The following is a 26,251-nucleotide window of genomic DNA, read 5'->3' on the forward strand; positions in this document are numbered from 1 at the left end:
CAAAAAAATCTGGAAAACTCTTAGGGTCCGTTTGGATGTCAGTATTGGAGCTCGGTATTGGGAATTGGAATTTGATCTAGTGAATACATGTTGTTTGGATGTCTACAAAATTTGGAATTGGTATTGGGGACCAATACCGAAGAATTGAACCTGAACTAAAATAGCCCTTCGTGAATGCGGAGCCTCACCCCTCCGTATTGGGATGAATTGGATCATCGCTTCTCTTCTTCCATCGCACAACTCCGCCCCGACCACCGCCACCGGAACTCCGCCCCTGACCACTCCCCTGCCTCCTCTCCAGCGAGTCGTGCTCACCTTTCCCTGTCTGCCTCTCCGACCAGCGGGCCGTCCCGCCTCTTCCCCTTCCCTCTTCGACACAGCAAGCTGTGCCACCCCTTCCTTGCCTCTTCTCCGGCTAGTGGGCTGCCGCCCTTCTCCTGCCCTATCTGCGCTGTGAGCAGCCGCGCCCTACCCGTGCCTCCTCTCCGACCAGCGAGCCAAGCCACCTCTTCCCTTCCCTTTCCGCACGGCGAGCTGTTCCGCCCCTCCCATGCCCACCTCCGCAAGACGAGCGAGGTGCGGAGGGGGACAGCGAGCCGCAAGCGCACGGCGGAGGATGACAAGGTCCGCCCCAGCCACTTGAGATCTGCCATTGCCATGCTAGAGGAGGAGGATGACGGGGTGAGGGCTGCGCAGAGGAGGATGCCGAGGCCATGGCCATGCTGGGGGTGGAGGAGGATGCCAATTTCAATTTCTGGAGATGCACATCCAAACGAGAATTGATATTAGCTGACTCATTCAATTCCATCTAAAAATTCTATCTACATCCAAACAATAGCTTTGGTATTGAGTCTATTTCAATACCTAGCCTGATTTGGTATTGAAACCAATACAATGCCAAGCTCTCCAATATCAACATCCAAACGGAGCCTTAAAGAATTTAGAAGATGGATAGTTATATTCGAAAAGATATTCACATCCCAAAATTGAAATTTTGGGGTGTGACAAAACTGGTGGTGATGGGATTTGGGAACCAGCGGTGATGGCCCCTGTTGTAGTAGTGATGATACTATTTATATAACACAAAATCTATGATATAATATTTTTAGATAAAGGGAATTGTTTCGGCCTCTACAGCCATCAAATTTGTAAAGGAAATGAAACGTATCTGGTTCTCCAAAAAGTGTACATACTTTGTTTTGCTTAAATTTGTGGGGGTAGCATCTGTTTTCCATCTACGGTCGGCCATTGGTTGGTATACGGACATGTGCAGCGCCTGCTTTCCTTTATTTTCTCTTTCTCAAAAGACTGCAAGCATCAGCACCTCCTCTCACCATATAGGAGCGCCTCATCCTTATGGCCAGCAGGAAGCAAACGGAGTGGAAATGTATAGATTCATCTTATCCTTGAATCTATTTTATTTTTTGAATTATGTTTTCTGTCAGAAATGTATTTTTCATGATTTAGTAGTTTTCTCTTCCATTGGAAAGGGTCTTGTTGTGAATCAATAGTTGTCCTCACTGATTGAAGGTTACTTGTTTGAATTAAAAGATTTTCTCTCGAGTAGGGTTGAAAATGGTCGGGATAAATCCCGTTCCGTTCTGTCCCGATTTCTACATTTTACCGGCTCATTTTCGTATTTTCGGACAAATTCAGAATCAATATGAAATACGGGATGTCAAATTCGAAAACGGGACGGAAACGATTTGGTGTGTATCCCGATCATTTCCGTATTTTCCGTATTTGATCGGAATATCCCGTTTTCACTTATTCGGAATATACCGTTTTTCAGCTCAAGCCCAGCCAGTTTCCAACCCAACCCCTTAGGCCTTGATGTCCCCGCCTCCCTCCCTCCCTCGCCCGCCCTCTCTCCCTCCACTTGCCATTGCCAGCAGACTCTCAGACTCTGTCCCCCGAGGCCTCGACTCTGGTGTCCGGTCGTCCTCGGTTGTCGCCAGCCCCTCCTCGCCGTCCTCGGTCGTCGCCAGCCCCTCCTCCAGTTGTGAGTTGTGGTTGTGATTATATACTGTCATTTTTCTATATATTTTTATGTACTCATGTCGAGTTTGTTGGATGACTACCCACGATCGTACGGGTCGGTGTTTCCATTTTACCTTTCCGTAGACCGTTCGCTTTCGACACTTATCCGTTCGAGTTGGTTCGTTTTCGATATACTGCGAGTCCGTATTCGTATTCGTGTTCGACTTGTTCGTTTTCGATATCGCTTTCGTATTAAAATATAAAAGTGAAAATGGTAACGGGGTTATCCCAACCGATTCCTACCGTTTTCAACCCTACTCTCGAATAGTAGTTTCTAGTGGTAATTCGAAAGTTTCACGAAGTAGAAGTTAATTGAGTTTGAGCCAAAACCTGCTTGCGAATTGGAAGTTTTATTTGCCCCCCAAATCAGTAGCATTTTGGTCATGAACTTTCAGTTTTGCACTTAACTGAAGGAAGCTCCATCCTTTTGCTTGTTCCCAGGGAGCGGGATGGTGTTGATGCGTCAAGAAAAAAAAGATATGTGCAGGCAACAATATGGCTGTTAACATGACACTTAGTAATTCTTATCAGTTTCTCCTCTTTTTTAATCTGTTGTCCGTTTTAGCTTCTAGTAAACTATTGAAGACATATCATTGTTGAGGGCATGCTACCAGATAAAGATAATTAGAAACGGCACGCTAGACCGATGTTAAAAGATTCTCTCCTCAACAGAAGATTATACATCACAAATGTTTATTATGCCATAACCGATTTTATTAACTACTAGGGATGTATCTTCGTCCAATCACCTCCATCGGCAGCTCTACATGATGACCTGCAGTAAAAACAAGACCAATCGTATTATCAACACCTCGATATATATGTGTAGTCGTATGAAGTGGATAAGAAGTTTTTTACCGGCACGGGTTTGCAGAAACCTTTCAGATTTAGGATCCTCTGTTCGCTGTTCCGCGCCTTCTCTAGATCTGTCAGGAGACCATATATGCATTCCATGTCCCTCTCTGGCACATCCCTCACGCCTTGATGCAACAATAACTATTATGTGCTGGTATCTTATGTGGAGGAGCCACCTTGCGAATGTATACTTTACAATTCTCTATGATCGCCTCCTTCTGTGTTTCGGTGCATTCCCTGGTGGCATGGTGAAGAGAGATGGTTACAGACAATAATAAGAGGAGAAGAACCGCCACAATCTTAGGAGGCAACATACCTAGGCACCTAGCTAGCAAAGTGCTAATGATCTGTTTTTGTGGTGACTGGGTGATGGAACAAGGGAGAAGGGACCGGACTAAACCTGATTCTATCTTGGCTAGTTCCAAATAAGTGCTCCAGTATAGAGTATAGGGAAGAAAAGTATCCACCACAATCTGATAGAACTATGCCTTTATGGTGGATATCTCTGATCCTATCTATTATGGAGAAGATGGATACTCATAGGCATGGGCAAGATACGTTGCCACTAATGGAGAAGGAATCGGAATTAATCGTGCTGGCTCTATTTTAATATCCATACTACTGGGAAAACAAAAAAAAACATATAGATGACTTTTTATTTATGCTTTGTCAAAAACCACCTGATAATTTCTTTTTAATTATTTTTCCATTCTGGCACCTAAAACCGTTCAATAATTTGGATACTCCCATAATTGTCACAATATGGTGTCTGCGTGCAGGGCTGATAGGTTGGCATAGTGATATCCAGCGCCTACTCTGATGTTTCAGCAGCATTTAACCAAACCACATACATGTTGTTATTTAGGCCCCTAGTTTATAGATATTTGAATTTTTATTCCATTTAGGCATTCAAAATCTTAGTGGTGGATGCAAACTATAGAAAGTAGCCACAATCAGGACTTTAATGCTTGGACAGTGGTCGAAATCTCTTTCCCCAATGTGAGACGAAGACGGTTACTCTTATGTATAGAGAAAAATATGCTACTGTTTATGCCATTTGAGATAATGTGCATCTCTCTTCATGCCCGTTTGTTTCCGCTTGTAAACAGATTCTAGATGGAAATAAGAGAAAAGCTCACCCAAATACTTCGATTAATTTCTAGTTACTTTGTCCATGGCGCTTTGAAAAGCAAGAAACAACGTGAAACCCGATTCTTGCCAACGCCTCCCCCAGCCTGTGTACCTGGTAAGCGAGGGAATTATTTCCTCACTGCCCCCCCCCTCTCTCTCCCCGAAGCCTGTCCTTGCTCTCCATCCCTGACAAAGGTAGACCCAGATACCTCTCTGCCGAGTGGATACCCTATGTTCCGGTATCTACTCCGGTCGACTACTGCTTAACTATCCACCGGACAGGCACTTGGCTGGACGACGGAAGGGTCCTCTATGGCTCAGGATCAAGGCTCGACCTAGACATCCGGATTCTTAGGGATCTTAACTGACATGATTCCTTGTAAACAACCCGAGTAGGTGGGGATACCCATAGAACACGATGACATTCATCCATCAGAAACTCTAATGCACATACAACACAGAACGTAGGGTATTACGCTCCCAAGCGGCCTGAACCTATTCAACCCTTGCGTCACCACATAACCATTTGACTCTTGGCTCTGGAATCCTCCCCTCACCTACAAATCTACCGCCAGGCATACCCCTAGCGGATTTTCTAGATAAGCAATCTGACAGTTGATGCGCCAGATAGGGGCAATTCTCAGGAGTCCATGCAGCGAGTTTGATGGCATCTAGATCCGGCGTCTTCTTCTCTGCCGATGTCACCATGCAAATGAAAGCTAGCGTCGGTTTCTATCACCTTTGGTATTTTTACGGAAACTAAGGTGCCTCGAAACCCTCGCACTGGCCCCTCGACCACCGAGAGCGGCAAATCCAACATCAGATCTAATTTGACAGCTCCGAGCTCCATCACTCGTCGTGTCTCCGAACTTGAGATCAATGACCCGCCGATCCTTCGCCCCAGGACGACTTGTCATCCCGCTATTTCCATCGGTGATCTTTTCTCTCCGAGATGGATCATGTCGGCCAGTCCATCGTCGAATGCATCCAACTCAGTGAAAGCGTTCTGGGTCGCCCACGCGACTCAGACCCCATGCCTTACGGCCTCCACAACAACTCGGCAACGTACTCGGATCAGATCCAGGTACCAATGCGGAGCCTGCGCGCATCTCCGATACGATCCAACTTGGCCTGGGTCAGATCCGATATGGTCCGGCCTCAGGGTTAGAGTTTGGATGCCATAAGGCTCTCTTCACCCTCCCGCCCAACCATGTCAGCTCCAACAACCGGCGCCTGATCCCCGTCATCTCCTCCGACTCAGACTACTTCGAGGGCAAGGAGCAGGAGCATCGGGATCAGCGCTGACATCGCAACACCTTTCATGCAGATCGGTGCGCGAGCGAGGGTGCCATTCACCAGGGAGAGGAAGATCTCGATGTCGCTGAGTGACTGTTGGCGTTTCTTATGCCCAATAGAATAAATATTCTGCAAGCGTACAAAATCTCTACTGTAGCACTTCACCTTGGAGTATTCTATGGTATCGTATTTTTCCTCAAGGATCGGAAGCACTATGGAAAAGAGTATCATAAATCAAATGATAACTATACTAGCTTAATCAACTGACTAACTAGATGATGGCCAGTCAATGACCAAGTGACACACGGAGGCTCAACTCCTTAGAGAGGTACCAGCTGGGAGGACAACGAGCAAGATAAGACACCTGATACACTTCTGAACTGTCGAGCTAGCCTCTTTAGATCAAACTAAACACCTAACTAATCTTCAGGAAACCAAAGCTTACTTCGGTGGCCCCAGGGAAGGACTCAGACTGGGATGAGAAGGGAGTCCAATGGCAGTCGGCACTACTGCTATGAAAGCACCCGAACGTGGTGGAGTACAAGAGACAGACAGGACTGTCACTGTCTGCCACCTACCACAACGGTTCCGTGGGGTGGAACACACTTTCTAGCTAACACCGAATTCAGACACCATGCCTGCGATCAGTGTTAGGATTTCTCTTGAGGCCTTCGAGAGAAATCACCCTCAACCTAGAGAACTAACTTGATCTCTCTAGTCCGGGCGAGAAAACCCATAAGGTAAGATCCCGAACACTGGAAAGATAACTTAGCCTAAACAAAAAGGTAGAACTTCCGTGCTCGAGATGAATACTCAGACTCAAGGAGATAAAAGAATGCAGAAAGTAAAGCTGACTCAGAAAAGTAGAGAAGATAACTTATATTTATAAAGTCAAAAGAAGGATACAAGAGCTATACCAGACTTCTGTCGACTCTGGAATCTCAAGCAAGCTCGACTCGACTCTAACTACTAACCTACTCTAAAAAGTAAAGAGAGATTGAGGTCCAAAAAGGGTGTGTGTCACAAGTGATGGATGGAAGTTCTATTTATAGCCTTCCAGGGTTGATTCTCGGCAGATGAAGCACGTAGTGTCAGTTGTAAGCAGGTAAGGTCGGTGTGCTTGTCTTCCATGCGAAGCCGGAATGAGAGAGGCTTCCAGGTGGGACCGCGCCAACTAAATCCCACTAAATATGCCAATCTCAGCCATGTCAAAACCCAAACCGAAAAAATTGGTTTCAAACCAAACAATTAGCAGCCTTAGAATGAGCAATCAGTTCTATCAGTACCACTAATTGTTGGCCAGGGAGAGCCTGAAATACAATTTTAGAAGATGTTTTGTCAATGATAATTTGTTAGCCAACGTTTCAAAAGGATGTGGAACAGCACCTCCGAAGCAGTGGCGGGGCCAGAATCAAAATCTACCTATAGAGAATCTACTACTAATTTGTTTAAAGAAACACATAAGATGTTACAATGCAATAGAATATAGGCATTGATCCTGTTGGGAGAAATAACCAAGCGGGTTACTTTGAAAGCTAAAGTTTAGCTCAAGAAAATAGCCCTTCAATGAAATAGCATTTGAGGTGTTTGGATCAAAGGGCTATTTGGCTCCTAATCATTTGGCTGCCACTTTTCCAAGAAAGAGTGAGAGAATCAATGGACCCCACCCGAAATAGTCACAAATAGCACCCCTTGGGGGGGTAGTTTTTTGGAGTGGGCTATTTGTAGCCCTCCTGTTTGGCTCCTCTTGATCTATTTGAGACTATTTGAGGGAGGGCTAAAAAATCACTCATGAATCCAAACAGGGCCATTGTTATCAAATACGCATAAATGTAATACTGATCATCTTTTGCATCGCAATTGTATGAAAATATCTAGCAATAAGGGTAAGTGAAGATTAAATGAATATATATTCTATGAGCACTACGTGTGGCTAGGTAGCATGTATGGCTGCCGCCATGACTCGCCATACAGGTGGCTCTCGCCACTACTCCGAAATAGTTCTTAAAAATATTGGTGAAAATTTTGTTGTACCTGCAAATTATTCTGTGCCAATAATAACAAGCTACCCAGCTAGCACAGCTTTATCAGTATGATACAGGTTCGATCAGCGGCAACCATTTGGGGACGGCGGATGATGAGGAATTGTTTCTGTTTGTCTCAAAATCTGGACTAGCATGTGCTAAACCCAGTGGTTTGCAATTCACTATTACAGAAATGGTCTTTGGTCCTTCACATTTGTCCTGGCTGGTATTGGACCCGGGACTAAAGGGGTCTTTAGTCCCGGTTCCAATGGCTAGGGGACAAAATATGTCTTTAATCCCGATTGGAGCCACCAACCGGGACCAAAGGATACCTCTTTGGTCCCGGTTGGTGGCTCCAACCTGGACTAAAGACCTAACTCTTTAGTCCCGGGTGGTACCACCAACCCGGACCAAAGGATACCCCTTTGGTCCCGGTTGGTGGTTCCAACCCGGATCAAAGGGGTCTTGGGTCCCGGTTGGTGGCTCTAACCCGGACTAAAAGGGTCTTCATGTGTTAGTATAAAGTGAAAGCATCACATCCAAGCTCACATGCGCTGTGTAGGTGGGATGGTAAAGAAGCTACGCGCGAGCCGAGGTGTTTCAAGTTCGAGTACTAGGCTGCGCATAATATTTTTTTACTTTGCCAGATGACCCTTTGGTCCCGATTATTTGACCCGGGACCAAAGATCGGGGACCTTTAGTCCCGGACTGCCAATCCCGGTTCAAAAACCGGGACTAAAGGCAGTTGCAGCCCGGGACTAAAGCCATGTTCTGCACTAGTGATTCTTCTAAGTAGCGAAGAATGGAAGAAGTGGTAATAATTACAGCAGAGCAGAGGTGATTGGTGGGAGGATGGAGATTTTTCTTGAGTTGGAAATGCATATTGTAATTTTTTCTGAGATTTTTCTGGAATCATAAAGTTTCGTTTTATTTTTGTCATATTTTCCGTCGTGCAGGCAACGGCAGGTCTCTCTCTGTCTCTCTCTCGTGGCCAAGGCAACGGCCGGAGAGCCTGTCTTTTTCTGCCAATCTCACGCAGTCCCCGCGGCAGTAGACGTAAACCAAGGAAACGTCCGCCCCTCTCCTGTCGTCATTTCATTCCTCTCTTACTCCTAGACAGGCTGCGCCCCGGCCGCGCGCCGTCTCCCACCCATAGATCTCCGCCGCCGCCGGCCGGTCGATCCATCGACCGGAGCAAGAGCTTGTGCCGAGCGCGGGCCGGAAAGCAGCTACCAGCCAGCCGCCGCTCGGGACACACAGGAGACGCGCCGCCGGTAGCTGTATAGGAGGAGAGCTGCTAGCGACGCCGGGTGCCTGAGGGGAGAAGATCGCCGGACGGCCGCAGCCGCCGCGCCGTCGTCGCCGGTAATTTCTTTTCTAATTTTGTACATCTTTTTTCCCCTATTTGTTCGTAAGTTTGTTATTGAAATCGATACGAGACACGACCTAGCTAGCTAGTAGTAGGCGGTGAGCGAGCGGCGGCGCTCGCCTGCCGCGATCGTCGATCTGAAAATGGAAGGAACACAGCAGGCCAGTTGGGCACTTGGACAGCCGGCGGCGCTCGTGCTCTTGCTAGTGGGCGGCGGCCGGCGACGGCGTCGGCAGCGGGCACGAGACATTTGGGGGAGCAGCAGGAGAGGATCGGAGGCCCTGGAGAGAGCAGCGGAGTGGCGGCGTTGTGGCTCTCGAGCCTTGGTAGGAGTGGACAGGCGGCCACACACAAGGAACGGGGCCGGGACGCGTAGCCCTAGGGCCCCCAAAATCGTAGGCTGCATAGGCTTACCCGTGCGTGCCTGCCAGCAGGGGAAGTTACGGCGCCTCCTGTGCGGTTCACTTTTACAGAGCCGCCGGGTAGCCGACGCGACTGATGTTTGCATGCATGTCGCCCAGGTGACCAAATTATACGGGACTGGACAGACGGCACACAGACGGAAGGCTAAAAATTAAGCATATAGGATTAACCGTTTGTTGTGCACTAGTTGGCATGTATGTCGCCCTGCAAATGGTTTGGGTGGTAACAGTTTTAATGAGTTGGATTTCGCTTTGGGCCTATTTAGGCTGGGTGCTACACGGGCCGGCGCTAAAATAAAGTGATTCGGTTTGGGCTCTAGCTTCCAGCAGTTTGGTGTGAATTTGGTGTGGGTAGTGACCATTTGATTTACTATGGGCTGTAACCGTGGGCTGTAACCGTGGGCTCCCCGCATGGGCTCACGACCAGCACTCCAGCAGGCAGCAGCAAGTCGCGAGTCGCGACCACCACTCCAGCAGTGAATCGTGAACCCTCGCGGCAGCGGCGGCGGCCGGGGCAGGCGGATCCGACGGCGGTGTGGCCGAGGCAGGTGGATCCGGCGGCGGCGCCTCTTCCACGCACAGGATCGCCAATGCTGGGGCCATCGGCCTCCTCCCGTCCTCCGGCTGTTGGTCATTTACCTGACTCGGAGACGACGACCAAGATTTCCTATTCCGGGGGAGCACCGCAGCGAACCAGTGAGTCCCCTTGCAATTCTACCACCTCATGCTGTTTCCGCATCAGAACCAACTGACATCCCGTTCTTTCCTGGAGCAGAGAAAATCCCCATGTGATAAACAAGCTGCTCTAGTTCATCTTTCCGGCTCCCAGTATTTATTTTATTTTTATTGTTTTGGCAAGCTGCTCCCTGTAATACTAGTAACTCCTGACATGGGGTTTTGATTGTAGTTGGAGCAACGATTTCACTGATTCCATTGAGCTTAGACTTTCAATCGACATGTAGGTTGGCAGCCTTGAGGAGTCCACGAAAGCTAAAGAAGCTGGTGTAGATGGAATCATCGAGGGCCGTGAAGCAGGAGATCATGTAATTGGTCAGGTTGACATGCAGCTTTAAAATTTCCCTTCCAGTTCCCTATAAGCCGCCAGCACTTCGAGTTATCTTTCCTTTCCTCCAGTGCATGATATCATATACTATTGTCTAGTGTATAGGATATCCAATAAACAATAGATGCAATAGATCACACTGATTACATAGTTTGAACCTACTGCTCTGGTTTGAACCTTCTTTCTTATATGTTGTTGTTACTCAGGTAGCTTGTTGTTTAGCTTGTTTTCTCAACATGTCTGCAAACACATCTGAAAGCTCTGATGATTCTCATTCAACCCAAACACGTGTTAGAAGATCCAAGGTTTGGGAATATTTTCAGCAGAATTTAGTTGAAGCTGATGATGGTTTTAAAGCTGTGTGCAGGTATTGTCAAATCTGTTTAAGCACTAAGTCAGGAACTAGCAGCCTTAGGACCCATATTTCTCATCATTGTCATGCAATTGGGGAAGCTGATAGGAAAAGATTTGTAGCAACCTTGAAAAAACCTATAGAGAACTTTGTATTTGACCCTCAGTTTTGCCGCCAGCGTATGATTTAGTTTGTCATACATGCTGAGATCCCATTTAACAAGTTTGAAGATCCATACTTCGAGCCATGGGTTCAGTCTATGCAGCCAACTCTCGATGGTGTGAGCCGGCAAAATGTTCGTAATGATTGTCTAAAAAAATATCAAAGAATGAAGCAAGATCTTCAAAATGAACTTCAAACCCTAGACTGTCACGTGTGCCTAACGTCAGATATGTGGACATCAATTCAGAACTTAGGCTATCTAGTTATAACAGCTCATTATATCACTCCTGACTTCAAGATAAATAAGAAGATAATAAGTTTCAAGGAGGTCAAGTATCCACACACGGGGTTTGCCATTGAAGAAACACTTGTGAGTTGCCTAACTGAATGGGGCATACGAAACAAGTTGTTTACTCTAACTGTGGATAATGCTAGTAATAACACTAGCGCATGTGAGGAGTTGGTATATACTCACAAGCATGAGTTGATGCTTGAGGGTGCACATTTGCATGTAAGATGTTGTGCACATATCCTGAATATTTTGGTTCAGGATGGGATGAAAATTATTCATGAGGGGATAAAGAAGATTCGGGAGCTTTTGAAGCACATTGACTCTTCACCCTCACGAATTCAAGCTTTCAATCAAATTGCAATGGTGAATGGTCTTCCTACAAAACGTGGTATTGCTCTTGACATACCCAATCGTTGGAATTCCACCTTCAGAATGGTTAGAGAAGCACTCAAATACAAGGTTGTCCTCAACAGCTATGCAAATCAAAATGCTGAAATTGCCCCGAATGAACAAGAATGGACAAAAGCTCAGTCAATTTGTGAGTTTCTTGAAACCTTTGAAGAGGCCATAAAGGCAGTATCGACTGATAGGAAACCAACTTCATATATGTTCTTGCCTTTGATTCTTTCGATTAAGGATGCCTTGGATAACCCTGCATGGCAAACAAGCGCAGTGCTAAAAGAGTTGGCAGCGACCATGAGGATCAAGTTTGAAAAGTATTGGGGCTCGAATATTGATGATCCTAATCAGCACAATGCTCGAAGAAAGAAAAAAGACTATGATATAAACCTTGGAATCATTATTGCTACACTATTAGATCCAAGAGGAAAAGGAGAATATGTGGAGTTCTTCTATCAGAAGATTTGTAAGAATACGGATCAGATTCATACATGTGTCAATACTGCTCTTGTTAGGATGAAGAAATATGTCCCTGCTCGCTCCCGCCGGCGAGCCGCGGGGCCACGCCGCTCCCTCCCGCCGGTGCTGGCTACGCCGCCCCCTCCCTGCTTCCTCCACGCACGACATGGCGTGCGGCGGCCATGGAGCTTTAGCTCACTGGCGACGGCGAGGGCGGTGGCTGGGAGGCTAAGGGCCGGCTAGGGAGCTTCAGCCAGGCCAGGCACATCATGTGCGCCCGTCGGCCTCCAGGCACACGGGCTGCAGGTGGCCGGCAATGTGGTCGGAGGCTCATCCATGGCGGCCGCGGTGGGTGGATGGCCGGTGGGCAGCGGCTCGCACATGGCCGGCCAGGATGAGTCAGGGAGGACGTCGGGGAGACCACGAGGAAGCTCCATGCGCGAGTAATTTGAAGAGGGCGAGGTGGTTTGGGCAAATTTAGCCAGATGGCGGCGGGGAAACCCCACATGTCAGCCCATTTTCCGCTCTTCCCCGCCGCCATCCGGCTAAATTTGCCCAAACCACCTCGCCCTCTTCATATTACTCGCGTGTGGAGTTTCCTCGTGGTCTCCCTGACGTCCTCCCTGACTCACCCCGGCCGCCCATGTGCGAGCCGCTGCCCACCGGCCATCCACCCACCGCGGCCACCATGGATGAGCCGCCAACCACATTGCCGGCCACCTGCAGCCCGTGTGCCTGGAGGCCGACGGGCGCACATGATGTGCCTGGCCTTGCTGAAGCTCCCTAGCCGGCCCTTAGCCACACAGCCGCCGCCCTCGCCGTCGCCGGTGAGCTCAAGCTCCATGGCCGCCGCACACCATGTCGTGCGTGGAGGAAGCAGGGAGGGGGCGGCGTAGCCAGCACCGGCGGGAGGGAGCGGCGTGGCCCCGCGGCTCGCCGGCGGGAGCGAGCAGGGGTGTCCGGTGGCTGCCGGCGGCGGAGAGAGTAGAGAAGAAAGAGGGAGGAGAAAAGAAAGAGAAAAAGGAGAGAGGATGGCTGCCAAGTGGGCCCCACTGCCACGTGGCGTCCACGTCGGCGAAACCGGCCACCAAAACAACCCGATGGTAAAAAATAAACGGTTTTCATAGTTGAGTGGTCAAAGATACCTGGTTTTGGAGTTCAATGGCCAAAACCAAACTCAAACAAGAGTTGCATGGTCAAAAATAGATTTTTTCCTATATTTTTTAGCTCTCATGATCGTTTATTATTATATAGTCTTGCATGATATATGCTGAGTGTGAACTCTGAATATAGGAAAGCTCCCTGTCAACTACAGTAATTAACGACTTTGCAACAATAAGATCTGAGTGCATTTTTTACTGGTTTTATACTTGCTAACTGTCCAATTAGCAGCTAATAAGGCACTGAGACTTAAACTCCAAATGATGTTATTACCAATCAGAGCAGATAGTGCCTTTTTTCTGTACATAAATATCATCACGCGGATTTTATTTTAGTTGGACTGAGGAGCTCCTGGGTAAAAGAGTTTCAGTGTGCAGTCTTGTCCTGCTTCTAGCTTGCAAGAATTAACAGGGAATCGGGTGTTAGCAATAGAATTATTCCTCTTGACTGAATGCATTAGAATAATACCACACAGGTTGCCTTGTCATTAGCACATCATGTTGGTTCTTTTCCTCATTACCGAAATGCAATATTTACCATGGCCCGTGCATCCTGCAAAGGCCCAATTTAGTTCTCCCAGCTTGATTTAGTAAAATCATGGTACTTCCTGCTGTGGTGTGGTACGGTTAGTGCTTCTAGTGGCTCTTTTGGTCCCTGCTCCGTTGTATATTAGATAAAAATGCATTGTGGAGTTGCAATAGTTAACTCACCTGTTCATGGTCATTTTGTGAAGTTGCAATAGTTAACTCACATGTTCATGGTCATTTACATCATGCATCTAACAAGACAATGCATTTGATGTCGTATTGTACCATAGATTACAGAATGCATACTTATTTTATGACTAGCTGTACTCGTAAACTCGTATATTTCTGATTACGTCTACTGTCTCTAGCTATATTTGATGCTAATGGATGTTATCTCTTCTGCTCCACAATAATAGGACTTTGAAGTACCGACAAATCCCCTCATGAAAAGTGCAACATTCGAGAACGGCACACCTTATTCTTAATGTCCCAAGTCGTCGACAGGAATGGAGAGTTCCATTGTGCCAACAATCCTACCTTCTGAAACAAGTGTACTGCCCCTTTTAAAAATAGTCGATCTGTGCATGTGAGTTTGCTATGCTTATTAAACTTGAGCAACCAGTCTCTGCATCTAATGAAACTAGTGCAGCCTTGGTTATGTATGCATGTGAGATTTTATATGCATACTAAAGTTGAACAACTTATGGTCAATTTATTTATCCATACATTGGACCTTTTGTTATCGACTTGTGTCATTGTGCGATTCGAAACTAGTGCCTTCTTGTGATTGCCTGGAGTAGTGTTTCGTGGTCATTTGGTGTGCCTCGACCAGTGGCTACAAATATGTTTTTTTTTTGCTAGCCGCATCGGTAATAAATTACTCAACATAATAGACGCATATTGTGTGGATGCGTGTGTAGTGACACTAATTATATAGACGGGAGGGGATACTCTGTCATCGACAAAAGGAAAGGTTCTGCTTCCTTCATGTGTTTCTTCCATTCAGATATAAGAACCTCGATCATATGTGTTCTGGGCCAGCTGGCTTTTCCCTCACGTCTTCATGTGGGGTGGTCGCCATCGGATCTTACACAAGGTCACTAGGTGACGGCCCGATCTGGCTGGAGGCTGCATGCATGGGTCGCAGCATCCTGGCAAATTTTGTTTGCTGCTGACTCTGCTCCAGATTGCCGCATCGCATGGTTCCTACCATTTCTCAAACCCATGGATGGTTCTCTGCAGACTGCAGCTGCTCAACGCCAGCATCCGTTCTAGGTGTGGTTGTCATGATGACTTGGCATGCCCATGGTAGTCGTACTCCTCGCCTTCGGCAGGCTTGCTGCCGTTCATCGGGGTGGCAATATCATCATGCTGTTGCCGGTGCTTGCGATATTGCCTGTTCTATTCAGGGGGGCATCTACCCGCCACAACTTTGGGAGGGGCTGGCCTCTTTGTTGGTCATGATCATCTAGGTGGCTTGGTCTATTGTGGAGATACCACCGTGCTACCTGTTGTTTGCTTTGAATCTTGTGAGTGCCTAGTGCGAGCAGATCCAAGATTAAGAATTGGCTGTGCTGGACATGCTGCTCAAACAGCCAGACAGCCGGACCCAGCCCAGCCGGTTCCTTGCCCAGCCATCCTTACAGGCAGTGATGTCTCATCTTCGCACGGTCCGGGGAAGGGCTTGTCATCGTTGCTTGTCAAGGGCGGGCGGGTGGGGCCCACAAATGCAACGCAAGTTAGGGTTCCAACGTGTGCGTGTGTGTGAGGGTGAGCCTTGATGGGCCGACTGGGTTAGTAGATGAGTGGCCCGTGCGAGTACTGCTTGCGCGCACAAAGGTGCTCGGTACCAGGAAAAAATAGTTTCATCGATACACTATTCGATGTAGTATAGAGATTTACCTACTGACAATTCATAAATAAATATAGGTATATTATTTAACAACGAACGGTTCTTCTGTAAAAAAAAGGATCACCGACGGACCATCCATTGATAAGCTTTACCCACGGACTATCCATTGGTAATAGTGCACTTTTACCAACTGACTCCCGTCGTTAATTTGATGTTATAGTGCAGCGTTAAGGTATCATGACGACCTAGGAAGCAAATTACAACCACTAAGAATGTTCATCCTGGTGCATTACTTGCATTGTCCACATTAGTGCAGGAATCTCATAATCATGCCCCATCTTCGGCTGCTAGAAAGTCCCCAAATGGGGCTCCTCGTCGCAAGAAGCTTAGAAGTAGTGTCAATGTGACAAAAGATGGACCCAAACAAATTTTGCAGCCTATTAGTAATATCAGAGGATGGATTCGATATGTGGAACCATTTGAAATGTCATTAGAGGGTAGAGATTCTCGGAGGATGATATAATGATGCTTTGAAGTTCATGGGCAAGGTAATATTGGAATAGAGAATCAAAGAAACCATGTGTGCAAAAAGTAAAAGTGAACTACATCTCATAGTTTGTGTGTGTGTGTGTGTGTGAGAGAGAGAGAGAGAGAGAGCTCATTGGATGGATCACACACACACACAAACTCAAGTTTGTGTGTGTGTGTGTGTGTGTGTGTGTGTGTGTGTGTGTGTGACATAGCTCATTGGACGGATCACTGTGTGTGTGTCATACATTCATACTTCGCATTGCATTTATTAAAACTAACATGCATGGCTTTGTAATTTTTCTAATTTCGTTCCGTTCTTATTGTAGTGTTGAAGCCATTAGTAAAGGATTCTTCGTCAAAATATATATATACATCCTAAAAATGGAGCAACCAGATGGTTCTCACGATACTACATGTGTCACAATCCATTTCCCCTTGGAGTACTTAATCATCATGCTCACGATATATCTCATTTGGACGTTTGCGTCAGCCGGTGGCGGCTGAGGGAAGAAGATGAGCAGGGCCACAGTGGCCACTGGGACCGTGTGGAGGACTTCAAGAATGTGTGGATGCCCCTGGATGGCCTGCAGTCAGCAGCCCTTGAGAGAGAGCTTAATCCACCCAATAGCTAACAGGCCCAAAGTGCAAAGCCCAAAATCGAAAGCACATTTGCTTCCCTGCCGCTAAGACATGGACACAGCATTATGCGAGATGATGGATGTCACTGTAGCAACTGGCCCCCTCTTGGATTGACTGCACGCTCCGCCACTGGAAGTAGTGTCAATGTGACAAAAGGTGGACCCAAACCAATTTCAGCCTATTAGTAATATCAGAGGACAACGGATTCTCGGAGGATGATATAATGATGCTTTTGAAAATAAAGGGCAAGGTAATCTTGGAAGAGAGAATCACAGAAACCATGTGTACAAAAAGTAAAAGTGAACTACATCTCTTAGTTTGTGTTTGTGTGTGTGTGTGAGAGAGAGAGAGAGCTCATTGGATGGATCACGCACACATACACTCATGATTTTTTTTGTGTGTTTCTCATAGCTCATTGGATGGATCGTTGTGTGTGTGTGTGTGTGTGTGTGTGTGTGTGTGTGTGTGTGTGTGTTCCATTCATATTGCATTGCATTTATTAAAACTAGCATGCATGACTTTAAAATTTTTCTAATTTCTTTCCGTTCTTATTGCATTGTAGAAGCTATCAGGAAAGGATTCTTAGGCAAGATATATATACATCCTAAAAATGGCGCAACCGGATTGTTCTCACGATACTGCATGTGTCACAATTCATTTCCGGCCCCTTGAAGTACTTGATCATCGTGCTCTCAAGCCTTCTTTCAATCACGTGACAGGCTCTACTGTACAAGCCAGTAAATGAAGATAGAAACATTATTGTATTAGGGCTTTCATGCTCCTCACACTCCAACTCCTAAACGCAAATGTCAAACATTTAGGGCTGTGTGTGAGATCGCACAAGTTGAAAGGAAAATAACAAATATCTCTAAATTGCAACATTTCTTGCCTTTATTGCAGTAACTTGTTCACAACACTTAAGGTATCATGGCAACCTAGGAAGCAAAGTACAACCACTAAGAATGTCGAGCCTGGTGCATTACTTGCATTGTCCACAACAACGCAGGAATCTCAGAATCAAGCCCCATCTTCGGCTGCTAGAAAGTCCCCGGGTTGCAAGAAGCTTAGGAGTAGTGTCAATGTGATCAAAGGTGGACCCAAACAAATTTTTAGCATATTAGTAATACCAGAGGACGGATTCGACATGTGGAGCCAGTTGAAATGTCGTTAGGATAGAGATTCTCGAAGGATGATATAATGATCCTGGAAGAGAGAATCAAAGAAATCATGTGTGCCAAAAGTAAGAGCCGACGACCTGCAGCAGATCGTTTCTGCTGGGGTCTCTGGCGGCGGCGGCGCAGAGCCGCAGTGCCCGGAGAAGCGGCGGCGCAGGACCTCTCGCGGAACTAGGCGGCGCATGCCCATGTGGTCCTTGCCAGCGCCCTATCTGCCCTGCTGCTGGAACGCCATGGCACGGAGCAGTGGCAACGCAGCAGTGGCCTAGAGCAGCGGCGGCCCGAGGCGCAGCGGTGCACGGCGGATGGAGCGCGTAGCGGCGTGGCTCCGGCCACCGGCGATTTGTTTAATTTTTTATTTGATCTGTAGGGTGGGTCGGGGCGTGACCAGCTCCTAAAAATCTATTTTTAGAGGCGGGTTATGCGTCCATCCGCCCCTATAAATCGATTTCTAGAGACGGGTTAGGGGTGATCCGCCCCTACAAATATATTTTTAGGGGCGGTTATGTTACCCGTCCCTGCAAATTGTATTTGTAGCAATGAAAACTAGGGCGGGCCGGGTATTGCGTCCGCCCCTAAAAATATATTTTTACCCGCTCCTAAAAACTATTTTTGTAGTAGTGACCCTACCTGTACCATTTTTGAAGTTAGAGACAAAAAGCTTGCACCAATTATTATGCAATACAAACGTTCATAGATTTGGCTATATTTGCCTACATAACCATATATAGCAATCTTTTACTTTTCAGAATTATAAAAGACGATGTTGGTTTATTTTTCGGTCGCCGCACACTCGGTAAGGATGACTTATTACAGGTTGACTGATTAGTGTCCGACTCTTCTTTATTTATTTCACCTGCCTCCAGATAGACGCCAGAGAACACGTTCACTTGCCGGGGGCAGTAGCAGCCTGGCGAATCCTGCGTTCCTCGGAGAGCTTCCCGGCCAACTCCTTGAGTGCCTGCTCATTGGTGGACGCGCCTGCCACGGGCTCGTACATCCCCGTGTACTTGTTCACCCTCGCCACCTTCTCCTTGAGCAGGCCATTGCCAATCTTGATCAGCTCGGCCATGTTCTTCTCGGTCGCACAGTCCACCAACGCCGTCTCTCCCTCCAGTGTTTCAGTCTACATCATCCACATGCATTCGTTCAAACATTGTTTGATCCGTCGGCGATCAATTACTAGTAGCAAAATCTATGTATCTAGAGATGCTAAAATAACTAATAATTCAGGACTGAGTGATAGTATTAGTTAATAATTACCTGGATGCGAAGGTAGTTCTTCTCGCAGTCGAGGAGCTCGAAGAGCATCTCGGCGTGGATGTCGACCATGTCGGCGCTGGCGTTGGAGAAGAAGTCGATGAGCGGGTTGAACCCGTCGTTGGTGATCCAGTTGAGCAGGTTCCACCTGTTGCAATCCGCCGCGGTGTACCTGTGCGACTGCTTGGCGATCCCCGTCCCGACGGAGAGCACGAGGATGTTTCGGTACACGCCAGCCTCTGCGTCCTGCCTGCTCATGCGGGTCAGCTTCCCCTTCTCCTTCTCCATGGCGATCAAAGCGGCCATGGTGGCCGTGGTGGGGTCATTCTCAGCAGAGCCCTTCGTGGTCGGGTTAGTCGTCTCAGCTTTCCTCGTGCTAGGGAGGCCGGGCACGAGGCCGCCGTCCTTGCCCTCCAGCTGCCGGCGGAGACGGATCATCTCCATGGTGAGGAGGGACATGGCGGCCATGGTGGGGTTGTTGGCCGCGACGCCGCCGTCGACGAGCTCGAACACGTGGGGCTCGCCGCCGGCGCCCTGGGTCGTGAAGCTGTGCGCGGGGAGGTAGGTGGGCGCCGCCGACGTGGCGATGCAGACATCGGCGAGGCGCGGGTTCTTGTGCGCCTCCCGCTCGGCCTCGAACGAGTTGAACAGGATGGGCTGCATCCGGTTAACGTCGAACGTCGGCATGACGACGTGGCTCAGCGTGTCGGCCACCTTCGTTTCCTGGAGGAGGCTCCTGATCTTCTCGTGCAGGAACTCGCCGTCGTACTTGGGGCCGCCCCTCGCAAAAATCTTCACCGCATTCCTAATGAAGCTCGGGACCCAGGCCCTGCAAGAAAAAGCATCAATAGCTGATGTCGTCGTGTCCCGGTTGTTGGGAAACCATTTAATTCCCAGTTTGCTAACCGGAACAACGGCCTTTAGTTCCATTTGCTATAACACAGTTCCTAGGACTTGGACTCAAGACCCATTGGCTCGCACGTGACTTCCTTATCATCCCGCCTACACAACATAAATGACTCTACACAAGATGTGTTTGATTATTTTAAACTAACACGCGGAAGGTATTTAAGTTCCGATTGATAACCCTTTTAGTATCGGTTGATATATAACACCAACATGAACTAAATGGTGACTCTCTAGTCCAAGTTGGTGTTACCAAGCGGGACTAAAGAGAGAGTTTTGGTCCTGATTGGAGGTTCCAACCAGGACTAAAGATCCCTTCCGCTGGGACTAATGCCTAATTAGTCCGCCCAAATATTGCCGGGACAAAGTGTTGGATGGATGTGCCGTTCTATAGTAGTGAGAAACCGTTTAAGGGAATCTTTATCGAGCATTACGTTGGCGTTGATACTGGTGATACCTCATGGTGGCACTCCCTTTCTGGAGGTGATGTCAATGTCTCTTCACACCCATGTGCTATGCGTAAATCCAAAAGATTTGGTAAGCAACAGAGGTCCGAACATCAAATTTATAAGAAGATGAGAGTTGTAATGGATTGGTGCCGTGTGAAGATATTGCAAAGTTGAAGCGGAAATGAAGAAGAACACTGAAGCTTAGTCTTCTAGTTTTCTTTTCTTTGTTTTATAGCTTTTTCATACTTTGTGAAATTCCTTATTTAAGGTTTAGAATTTAGAGTTTAAGAACTCTTGCAATGTTTGGCCGTTTATATGCACAAGGTGGATATAGAGGCCGTGCTAACCCCTAACTATATAAAAAAGCTAGACACGGCCATAACTCAATCATGAACATGATGATCCTCTGAAACTGAAGGAGCATGAACTAACTGGAAGTATATGATGGCGTACCCTTTCTGTGCGAAGATCTTGGGGCCGTTGTCAAGGTAGAACTGGCTGATGTCCTTGGCGGCCAAGAGCGGCCGCTTGTCCTTGCCTGGCGCCATCAGCATCGCGGCGATTAGCCCGCCGGTGCTGGTCCCGGCGACCACGTCGAAGTAGTCGGCGATCCTAGCATTCGGCCCATCTTTCTCCTGCAATAACAAACCAGTCCAACAAGAACAAATGAACAAAAAATGGGGAAGAAAAACTGTACTTGAATTGAGAATACGCTGTATTATTTGCTGGCACGTACTTGGAGCAGGGCCTCGAGGCGAGCTAAGATGGTGGCCGGGATGAGGCCACGAATGCCGCCGCCGTCGATGCTCAGCACCGTGAGAACCCTCTCCTGGTTCGCCAGGACGGGGATGGTGGTCTGGACTTCCATTGTTCCCTCTATACTAGCTATAGCCGGTCCTTGGGACTGGCTGAATTTGGAACTTCTGTCTCCTGGTGTGCTGTAGATCTGATCTGACAAGCAATTTATAGACAGGGATCGAGTTGCACTTCTCGAGTACGCCAGACAACCTATTGCAAATCCTTTTAATTTAATATAAAAATTCTAATAGAATATTAAGTCTGTTATAAACGTGGATAATTTTTTTCAGAATTTTAGCAATGATTGAAAAGATGAGTGGTCCATCTGATAGAATCGTATGGTGTTCAAGGTAGGAAGTACCTAAACTAAATACCTAGTGGTACAAAAATATGGGACCAAGTACCAAAAAATGAAACAGAATACTCTTAATGCTATTAATTGAATTTTTGAGAAATGTGGCCACGAAAAATTCTAAGAGAAAAGTATGTGAAAGTATCCTCTGGTACTTACATCCGGTACTTAGGCCAGTCTCAGTGGGAGTGTCATCGACACAGTTACCTAGACAGTAAACTAGATAATCAAGCCGAAGGATTGTCATGGTGATGACAATTCTCTCACATTTCATGACACTCTTCCTCCTCTCTCTTCATAATTAGGCTGACATGTCAGTAAAATTAATGTCCATGACACTCCCATAACACCCCACTGAGATCGGCCTTACATGGTAACAGTGCTCACATTTTTTAAAGTACCTAGGAAAACAATCAATGACCTGGCTTGTTGGACTTGGAGATGCTCCTATCTCTAACTACTATCAATTGCAGCTCAATTTATTACCAGAGGCGTGCCGCGTGCCATGATTTTTTTTTTCTCGCTTAGCTTGCTGCCATGTGACCATGCATGTTCCTTGGTGTCACGAGCTCCCGTCTCTCTTCCTCAACGAAATCTCATCGCGACTTCTGCGCTGGCTGCCAGCCTGCCACGGCCCAAGATACCCTCGAGCATGGAAAATGCTATGCATAAAATGTAGAAAAAAGTCTGGTTTATACCTCGAACTATCACACACGTTCGTGGTTGTGTTTTATGGACAATATATTCGAAATTTCTTTTCATTTGATGGGTATGGTCTCAAACTGAGTTAAATAGCATGAATATCATTTTTTCACTCATTTTATTCTAGACTTTGAATCACTTGCAGTTCAAATTTGACTTAATTCAAAAAATTGCTTGAAATGAAATTATTTAGTTAAATATAGCAAACAAATACAAAAACATATCAAATTTTAATATGAAGTACCACAAGTTATATGTAGGGAGTAGAAAAAGTTTTGAGTTGAAAGAAGAAAAAAATTATTATTTTGCCGTGTGTCAAACAAACACACGGCAAATCAATGCTTTGCCGTGTGCTTTATTTTGGCACACGGCAAACTATTGACTTTGTCGTGTGCTAAAAGCATAGATTTCCCGTGTGCCAAAAAAACACACGGCAAAGCATGAATTTGCCGTGTTTTTTTTTAAACTGAGTGTTGTTGTTGTGGCACACGGCAAAGTTGCTCTTTGCCGTGTGCCCGATAGAAAGCACACGGCAAACAATGAAACACACAGATGAATTTTTCGGTAGTGACTACAAACAAAGAGCAGCAATCGTCCCACAAACCTTTTTGAGAAAATTTGGTCACCAAATGCATCAAAAATTGAGTTGACTATCACAACAGAAACACATCTAGCTAGTAGCCTGCCAATTCTCTTGCATCAGCATTCGCACACTTGATCCGGAACACAACCATGCCCCCGACTCAGCATCCTCTTGCATACCGAAATTCTAGCTTGGTCCGACAAGGGGACTTTAGTACAAGTCTCCGAGCACTCGCCGTCACCTCTGGCCGCCCCATCACTCATAGGGATAGGAGAGGATGCGAGCTGGATTGTGAAAGGAGCAAAATTATAAGGTGTAATGCCGCCCCATCACAAAAGCAACTCCGCAACACGTCGAATCTCCGGTAAGCAGTCCTCGGGCCAGCCTTCCGCACAAAATAAAAGCATGCGAGATGAGCTGACGTTTACTAATTGCTGCTGCAACTGCTATGATAGTGCACACAAGTCAGATAGGGATACCTAGCTGGGTGCATGCTGCAGACTGCCAATTGTAATATTGGATCTACTCATCCGTGGCCATAGTACTGGATTGTTTTATCTGGAAGGAGCTCTTATATCTGAGCAAAGGAACGAAAAAGAAATGAATCACTGTTAGTCTATAATACCACTATTAGCAGTTAAGATACATTCGCAAGGAAAACAGAATACTGCCTCAAAACACATGAAAAATTACATGCTCAACTATGTGCACGCCCTTGACTTAGCTTATGTTACCCGGATACTTGCAGATAAAATGCAAATCGAGGGATAGAACACTGGAGAATGCTAAAAAAAGCTTTGCGTTATACGCAAGGCACAAAAGACCTCATGCTAATGTAATTCCCTAGAGATATAAGGTTATTCATATTCAGATTTTGCGGGAGATGTAGGCGATGTCAGGTTATGTTTTCACTCTAGAAAGAGGGAGTCATATCGTGGAAAAGCTCCAAGCAAACCGTCATTGCACCATCCACGATGTATGCCGAGTTTGTAGCGTGTTATGAGGCCACAAGGCAGGTGAAATGGCTAAAGAAATTTATACCCGGGTTGAAATGGTCGACAACATTCAAGGATCACTCAAGATGTACTGGGACAATGAGCCCGCAATGTTTTATGCTCACAACAATAACTCAAGTGGTGCTGCCAAACAAATTGACAAAGTTTATGTTGTCAAAGAGAAAATCCAGGATCATACTATTAGTCTCGAACATATAAGTACAAAGAAGATGCTAGCGGGATCCGCTCGCGAAAGGCTCACCGCCCAGTATGTTCAGAGAACACTTAGCCGGCATGGTTTTATAGAAAAACCTATAATTCCTAGGTTATAAAGGGCCTAGTGTCTAGTTTGAGATGGATATGTGTATTGTAGTCATTATGCCGGGATTTATAGGAAAACCTATAATTCCTAGGTTATAAAAGGGCCTAGTGTCTAGTTTGAGATGGATATGTGTATTGTAGTCATTATGTCGGTGCCGAAGTAACTGTCATAATGGAACGTGCTCTGTAAATAATTCATAGAGAACTAAATATTGTGTAAGAAGTAAGAAAGACGGATATCAAAAGGGAGAATATTGGTTATGATGTTCGATCGGTCAGAGAGACTGATTCCTCCACCTCCCACGTGCCCCGAATCAGAGCACACCAGCCATTCATGGTTGTGGGCCCCCTCTCGCTCAGCGCAATATAAAAGGAGAGGGGGGACGTCGGGGCACGCTACCTAAGTTCGTCGTGCCACGGTCCCCTCTACAAACCCTAACTCGACCCGATCTAAGAGAGGTGCTAAAGTGAGGGGAACAACCCGCAGCGCCATCACTGACCACACCGCCACTGCATCCTCTTCCCCAACTTGGCAACCACCTCATCCCGACTCGTCAACGCCACCTTCACCGCCATGGCCTCTTCGACCACCATGCCCGACGGTTGAACTCTCTCTCTCACACACACACTCTCTCATGTATAAACCATGTTGTTTATTTATCCAAATGTTAAAAAAACAACCCAGTGATCCGCCTCTAGTTGATCCAACAAATGTAACAGCTACACCACGAGCAGATGAGCTCATTACCGCCGGCAATCAGCGGAAGGGCCAGGTCTCCGACGAGCCCCTCCACCAACACCTTCCGTACATGCGTGCCATCATTCTCGACAGCCTCCGGCGGCTCCACCCGCCGCTGCCAACGATCGTGTGCTAGGTCGGGCCTGACGGCGCGGCGGCTGCCGGAGCACTGCTGCCGCCTGTGGCACATTGGTGGCAGTTTTTTTTTTTGATGAGATTGGTGGCGGCGTTGATCTCACAGCTACCAATGCGTTGTTTGTGAATAAGATGATGGCATCGCCGCTGAGAGCAAGCATAATGCCACGCACATCGCAGTCCACGTAATGAGACAAAAGTACGTCCCCTTGCAAAGGCGTCGGCTTTTAATTTCTATGAATTTGTATGTCACATCCCGGCCCACCATCATCCAATGGCAACCACTTGATCCCTTTCGATAAAGCAGAGGCGCCTTTTTCTTTTTTATATTTAAAAAAAAAATCAAAATTTCAAAAATATTTGTCGGTTTCGAAAAATTTCAAAAATATACCCCGGTCGCCCGGCCCGGCCCAAGCAACGGGTGACAAGACCCTAATGTAATTTTTTTTTTGAAATTGCAAAGAGGTCTCTGGCCGGGGGAGGGGGCCTGTCGCCCCTCCCACGGGCGACAGAGGCCTGTCGCCCCCCCAGGGGCGACAGGGGTTCCCCCCTATATAAGCCCTGGTCTCCATTCCCTTCTTTTTTGAGCCCAAAAATTCAGAAAAAAAGATAGGGGTGAGGAGAAGAAAAGCGGCAAAGCTCTGCCGAATTCTGCACTTGTGATCTATCTGTAACTTCCGTATGAATCCGTTGATATTGTATAACAATTTAATTTATTTAGCGAATTAGCTGAATTAGATTTGGTGCTTTAGAACACTCGTTTAGTATTACAATTTCAGTACTATTACATATTTGTTTTTAAATTAATTAAAAATTAGAATAGATTTATGACAGTACCTTATTGATATTGCAGCATAAGGCAATAGAATTATGACAGTACCTATATTTTTACGTATTGATTTGGTATACGATCGGTGCATTATTGAAATCATTGTTCGTAATTTGGCGCACCACACTATAGTGCCAATGTCTTCGTCAGGATCAACCTACATTCCATGGAGCAAGTGTGAAGCCACCGTACCCGAAGGAATTGATGTACCAATATGCTTCTGCGGTTCGTTATGCAAGTTTATGCAATCTGAGGTTTTAGGAGATGACTACGGCATGAGGTTCTTTATGTGTGAGAACTACGAATATGATCCACCTAAGCGATACGGCAAACACCGGGCCAAGGTAGCAGGACAACATACGCTATTTTTCTTTGTGATCTAACATTGAGTTATAATTCTAACTTTTGTTGGACAAAGTCTCCTCCGCCTCTT

The 26,251-nt window shown here is 46.7% G+C and overlaps 2 protein-coding genes and 1 long non-coding RNA gene across 3 annotated transcripts; 1 reads left to right on the top strand and 2 right to left on the bottom strand.

The window, feature by feature from the left end:
* Positions 1-296: 296 nt before the first annotated feature.
* LOC120646311 lies at positions 297-939 on the bottom strand. Its single transcript, XM_039922937.1, has 2 exons — positions 865-939; positions 297-754 (listed from the first exon to the last, which is right to left on the bottom strand). The coding sequence occupies exons 1-2, from the start codon at positions 917-919 to the stop codon at positions 312-314; spliced, it is 498 nt and encodes a 165-aa protein (XP_039778871.1). The 5' UTR covers positions 920-939; the 3' UTR covers positions 297-311.
* An 8,398-nt stretch (positions 940-9,337) lies between these two features.
* Positions 9,338-11,562, top strand: LOC120644668. Its single transcript, XR_005663888.1, has 3 exons — positions 9,338-9,833; positions 10,100-11,394; positions 11,480-11,562. It is a non-coding gene; the product is annotated as an uncharacterized LOC120644668 (long non-coding RNA).
* Positions 11,563-18,428: 6,866 nt separating this feature from the next.
* Positions 18,429-21,276, bottom strand: LOC120646312 (patatin-like protein 1). Its single transcript, XM_039922938.1, has 4 exons — positions 21,101-21,276; positions 20,818-20,999; positions 19,013-19,814; positions 18,429-18,875 (listed from the first exon to the last, which is right to left on the bottom strand). Exons 1-4 carry the CDS (start codon positions 21,230-21,232, stop codon positions 18,636-18,638), a joined length of 1,356 nt encoding a protein of 451 aa, XP_039778872.1. The 5' UTR covers positions 21,233-21,276; the 3' UTR covers positions 18,429-18,635.
* Between the last annotated feature and the right edge of the window lie 4,975 nt (positions 21,277-26,251).

The sequence above is a fragment of the Panicum virgatum genome, chromosome 8K (assembly GCF_016808335.1).
Source record: "Panicum virgatum strain AP13 chromosome 8K, P.virgatum_v5, whole genome shotgun sequence".
Lineage (NCBI taxonomy): Eukaryota > Viridiplantae > Streptophyta > Magnoliopsida > Poales > Poaceae > Panicum > Panicum virgatum.